This window comes from Lithobates pipiens, unplaced genomic scaffold (genome assembly GCF_037356315.1).
Source record: "Lithobates pipiens isolate NorthernLeopardFrog02 unplaced genomic scaffold, aLitPip1_a1.2 Scaffold_8, whole genome shotgun sequence".
In the NCBI taxonomy this organism is placed as follows: domain Eukaryota; kingdom Metazoa; phylum Chordata; class Amphibia; order Anura; family Ranidae; genus Lithobates; species Lithobates pipiens.
The window spans coordinates 122,697,343-122,702,806 of NW_027507903.1; the positions used below are offsets into that span (position 1 = coordinate 122,697,343).

The 5,464-nt window shown below is 43.9% G+C and overlaps 1 protein-coding gene across 1 annotated transcript; it reads left to right on the forward strand.

Moving 5' to 3' along the window:
• Positions 1-1,160: 1,160 nt before the first annotated feature.
• Positions 1,161-3,095, forward strand: LOC143961985 (E3 SUMO-protein ligase ZBED1-like). The gene is made up of 2 exons (XM_077471328.1): positions 1,161-2,402; positions 2,622-3,095. Exons 1-2 carry the CDS (start codon positions 1,161-1,163, stop codon positions 3,093-3,095), a joined length of 1,716 nt encoding a protein of 571 aa, XP_077327454.1.
• Positions 3,096-5,464: the final 2,369 nt, after the last annotated feature.

A 5,464-nucleotide genomic window follows, 5' to 3' on the forward strand; every position in this document is an offset into this window, starting at 1 on the left:
CACACTGCCTGCCTGCCACTCAGCTCAGAGTCAGTACCATCATCAAATCAATCAGGTAGGTAACTACTAACTGTCTGTGTCTTTGTCATTTATCATCATGTTAGTGTCACTATCACACACAGACACACACACACAGTGTGGAAGAACTACAGTCACTAAACTTGTCATTCTTCTGTCCTGTCCTCTCAGATTCCAGTCCTCACTCATAGGCAGCAGCAGGAGATGAGGAGAGAGAGACCTGCTCCAGCACCAGAACAGCACTGCGCTCGCTCAGCTCACTCATGGTCATGGTCATCATCATCATCACAGGTAGGGGTAACCAAACTCACTGTCTGTCTGAGTGTCTCTGTCACACACACTAGACTAGTTCTAGATTAAAAGAGGTGGTAGGGTAGGGTACGGTACTACTACCAAAGTAGGATAAATTAATATATATAATCTAAAATAATAAAAATATCAAAATCTAATCTGTATCTGTCCGTCAGTGTAAATTTAATATAAATGTCAAATTTTCACATTATACTAAAAAATTGGGCTAACTAACTACTTTACTGTTTTTTTTAAAATACAAAAAAAAACATAATTTAATGAAATGGGGGCAGGAGGATGTTGGTAGGACACAGGGACAATGGGACAGTCACAGCGTGAGGTAGAATAGGATTTTTGTCAACTATTTGTTTAACATATCAGTAACAAGTTTACTCTACTAGTATGATGTATGTATGTAATTGTATATGACATATACAATTACATACATCATATACTGTAGAGGAAACTTGTTACTTTTCTGGTGATCTTGTTGTGGCAGGCTGGCTTTAGGCTTAACCAGTTAAAAAAAAAATCTTTTTTTTTTTTATTTTTTTTTTAATACTGACAGAGTTTGTAGACATTTTCATCACCCCTGTCACAATTACATGGCAATGGCATGATGCTAGACTAGTAAAAATGGCAGAAGGAGACCAAAAAGAATGAGAAATAAAAATGCACCTAGCTTTTTAAAAGCAAACATCTGGGCACATTTTGGCTTTTATGAACATGAACAAAGTGGGAAGCACGAATTGGACAAGTCATACGCTGTGTGTAAAGCCTGTCACACAAAAATTTAATATCTAGGGAATACTACTAATTTGAGAAACCATGCAACCCGTTTTCACTCAGAGATGCTAAAACCTGCCACCACCACCAGTGCCAAGGAAAAAGACCGAGCTCAGCCAAGAATTGATGCAGCAATGATCTCAACTTTGCCGCCCAACTCTGAAAAGGCGAAGAGAATAACAAAAGCTGTAGCAACTTTCATAGCTAAGGACCTGCGCCCTTACTCTGTTGTGGACAACACTGGGTTTCGCTACCTGTTGAAGATGATAGATAGGCGTTACAAGATCCCCTCACAAAGTCACTTTACAGAAAACGTTATACCAGCACTCTACCATGAAACCAAAGCTCAGATAATTGCGTCAATGAGCCAAGCAAGTCGAGCCGCAATAACGTGTGATTCATGGACTTCAGTCAAGACGGAGTCTTATGTTACAATAACAGCACATTACGTTAGCAAGGACTGGCAGATCATGTCGCATGTGCTACAAACGAGAGCCATTTATGAATCTCACACGGGTGCTCATCTGGCAGAGCTACTGTCTCGTGTTGTGGAAGAATGGCAACTGTCCGATAAATCTGTAGTGCTTGTGACCGACAACACGTCAAACATGACAGTTGCAGCTCAAATTGGGAAATTCCCCCATGTGAAATGCTTCGCCCATACACTAAACCTTGCATCCCAGCGAGTGCTGAAAGTGGCCACACTCTCCAGGCTTCTTGGCAGAGTGCGACGGATATCCACATTCTTTCACCGCAGCACTAGAGCAAGCCACTGTCTAAAAGAGAAACAGAAATGTCTTGGCCTGAAGAATCATAAGCTGATAACTGATGTGCCAACAAGATGGAACAGTGCATACAACATGGTCAAGAGGTTCTTAGAACAACAACCTGCAGTCTGTGCCACCTTGCTGTCTCCAGAAGTCAGAAAAGGAGAGTCCGATCTCTGCACTCTCAACAAAACAGATGTGTCAAATGCAGAGGACGCTGTGAGTGCATTAAAGCCAATGAAGGATGCAACCATGCTGATGTCAGAAGAGCGCAATCCAACAGTTTCTCTCATTGCCCCTCTAAATGCACAACTCCTCCAGAGCATGACAGACACTATGGCAAACACACCCATGATTCATGAGATAAAGAATGCCATCAGAACAGATCTCCAGAAGAGGTACAACAGTGAGGCAGAGAAGAAGATCCTTCATACAGCCTCTGCACTGGATCCTCGCTTTAAGGGCCTGCCTTTTATCCTCACAGAGGAGGAGAGATTGGAGATATACAAAGGAGTGACTGAGGAGGCTGCATCCTTGGAGGTAATTAAACTTAATTTGAATTTCATCATGTTTCTTGAAACAAACTGGAACTGTGTGGTGTGGTGTAACTTGTAAGCCATGCTTCTGAATCTGATGTAGTGCGGGAACTACACCGTCCATTTCCTATGCTTTTTCATCACCCCATCAGAATCATAGGCAATTGACAATGTGTTTTATTTTTATTTTTTTTCTATTCTTTTTTGTTCACTTCAAACACAGATTACATCTTGGACACATGATGATGAGGATGAAGTTGAAGTGCCTAGAAGAAAAGAAACTCTGGAAGAAGAAGAAAGTTCACCCATCCAGGACAACCATTCTCCATCTCCTCCCAAAAGAAAGAGATCGCTGCTCATGACTTTGCTCGGACAGTCTTTCAATGACACTGAAGGTACAATAGAACCCAAGACCCCCTATGCCAAGGCTGAAGAGGAAATGCAAAAATATTGTAAAGCCCCACCTCTGCCTCTCACCGAGGACCTTTTGAACTGGTGGCGTGAGCATGAGGTCACATTTCCCCTCCTTTCTCAGCTGTCAAAGCAATACTTGTGTATTCCAGGCACAAGCGTGTCTGCAGAGAGGGTTTTTTCCACTGCAGGAGATGTGGTAACTGCAAAAAGAAGCACCCTCAAACCAGAGCATGTGGATCAGCTAGTGTTCTTACAGAAAAATCTACACATTCCCAAGTGCTAAGCTAAGCAAGCAGCATTGCTTGCGCCTTGCAGTGATCCATTTTTGTTTTTTTGTTTTTTCTGTCATTTTTTAGTGATGTTAGTCACATCCAGGAAGTGATGCTGTACTGTTGTTACGTATCTGCCTGCCAGTGCCCCTGCCCTGCCCAGTGCCCACTGTCAGTCTGCCACACCAGCGGTGTTAATTGTATATATTTGTTTGTTTATAGCACTGTCTGCCATTGAGATAATGATTTAGTTTTTTTGCAGATTTTCATTAAAAGGCCCTCTTTCCCTTTCCCCCTTTCCCTATTCCCCTTTCCCCTTTTCCCCTTGCCCTTTACCCTTTTCCCTTCCCCTATTCCCCTTCCCCTATTCCCCTTCCCCTATTCCCCTTTCCCTTCCCCCTTTCCCTCCCCCCCTTTCCCCTTCCCCTTTTCCCCTTCCCCTTTTTCTCCTTCCCTTTTTGCCCTTCCCCCTTTCCCCCTTTTCCCTTCCCCTTTTCCCCTTCCCCTTTTCCCTATTCCCCTTTTCCCCTTCCCCTTTTTCCCCTTCCCCTTTTTCCCTTCCCCTTTTCCCCTTCCCCTTTTCCCCTTCCCCTTTTTCCTTCCCCCTTTCCCTCCCCCTTTCCCCTTCCCCTTTTCCCCTTTTCCCCTTTCCCCTTCCCCTTTTCCCCTTCCCCTTTTTTCCCTTCCCCTTTTCCCTTCCCCCTTTTCCCCTTTTCCCCTTCCCCTTTTCCCTATTCCCCTTTTCCCTATTCCCCTTTTCCCTTTCCCCTTTTCCCCTTCCCCTTTTTCACTTCCCCTTTTTCCCTTCCAATTTTTCCCTTCCCCTTTTCCCATTTTCCCCTTCCCTTTTTCCCTTGCCCTTTCCCCTTCCCCTTTTTCCCTTCCCCTTTTTCCCTTCCCCTTTTTCCCTTCCCCTTCTTCCCTTTCCCTTTTCCCCTTCCCCTTTTCCCCTTCCCCTTTTTCCCTTTTCCCCTTGCCCTTTTTCCCCTTGCCTCTTGCCCTTTTCCCTTTCCCCTTGCCCTTTTTCTCCTTTCCCTTTTTCCCCTTTCCTTCTCTCTCTCCCCTCTCTCTCTCTCCCTCCCCCTCTCTCTCCCCTCTCTCTCTCCCCCCTCTCTCTCCCCCTCTCTCTCTCCCCCCCTTTCTTTCTGTCTTTCTCTTTCTGTCTTTCTCACTCTTTCCCTTTTCACTTTCCCCCTTTGCCCCCTTCCCCTTTCCCCCTTCCCCTTTCCCCCCTTGCCCTTTCCATTTCCCCCCTTCCCCCTTTTCCCCTTCCCTTTTCCCTTTCCCCTTTTCCCCTCTCCCTCCAGAGTCCCTAATCTATTCCCAATCCGTTATGCCACTCTAGTCTAGCGAGCCGTCAATGTCAATGCAGCCAGTCACACTGTTGTTGACTCAGACTCACTGGTGGTGGCAGGCTGGCAGCAGACCTGCCGGCAAGGTGGCTGTGGCAGTGGCACTGGCAATTGCAAACAAACAATGATGATTGATCACAGTGAACCTCAACCATGAGTATTATATGATATTATATATTATATTTGTTAGAACTTTTCTAGCACTGGAGGAGATGGAGAATGGTTTTCTTATTTTCTAGTTCTACTATTCTACTATTATTGTGTGTCCAACTCCATTTTGAATTTTTAGTTTCGTGTCGTGTAACTAATGGCATGTTTGTCACACAGTGTGTCTGTCATGCTCTGTGACTGACTGTCTGTCTGTTTTAGGGGTTTAACCTTCAACCAATTCTATATTTAATTTCAGACAACTGACGCCCGCCAAGCCACCAGAGGAAGGCAAATCCTTGAAAGAATAAATTGAATCTTAAAACCTGGAGTAAATCTCTATTGGATTTGGATCACACCAATACAAAAAGAAAAATCACACACCGTCTGACCTGATGTGTGTTTTTTTTCTTTGTGGTATTGTGTGTATTTCTGATCCCATAACGGTTTAACTCAAGGTTTTAAGCTTCAATTAATAATTTATTCTGTCAAGCATTTTTGGGCTTCCTCTAATGGTGGCATGGCTTGGCTTCAGTTACAGGTGTATCGTGGTAGAGTGCAGGTATTATTTTACTGAGTGACGACTTGAGTGTCAGTCAACAAGCTTTTCTAGCACTGGGGGGAGATGGAGAATGGTTTATTTTTGAAGATTGTGTCAGACACAATCTTCAAAAATGTGTCAATTACATTTTCACACTTGATGTGTGTAAAATAAACTGTATGATGATTGTCTGTCAAATATCAATTTTTGGGGGGGTCAAGTTCAACTTAGCCCTCAGCTAAATAAATTCTAAAATTATATTTAATTCCAGACAACTGACGCCTGCCAAGCCACCAGAGGAAGGCAAATCCTTGAGAGAATAAACTGAACCTTAAAACCTGGA

What these genes read in the sequence shown, in the direction of transcription:
- LOC143961985 (XM_077471328.1), top strand. Translation starts at nt 1,161, where the DNA reads ATGCTAAAACCTGCCACCACCACCAGTGCCAAGGAAAAAGACCGAGCT. An exon ending in AGGAGGCTGCATCCTTGGAG is followed by an intron (nt 2,403 to 2,621) that starts GTAATTAAACTT and finishes CTTCAAACACAG; the next exon opens with ATTACATCTTGGACACATGA.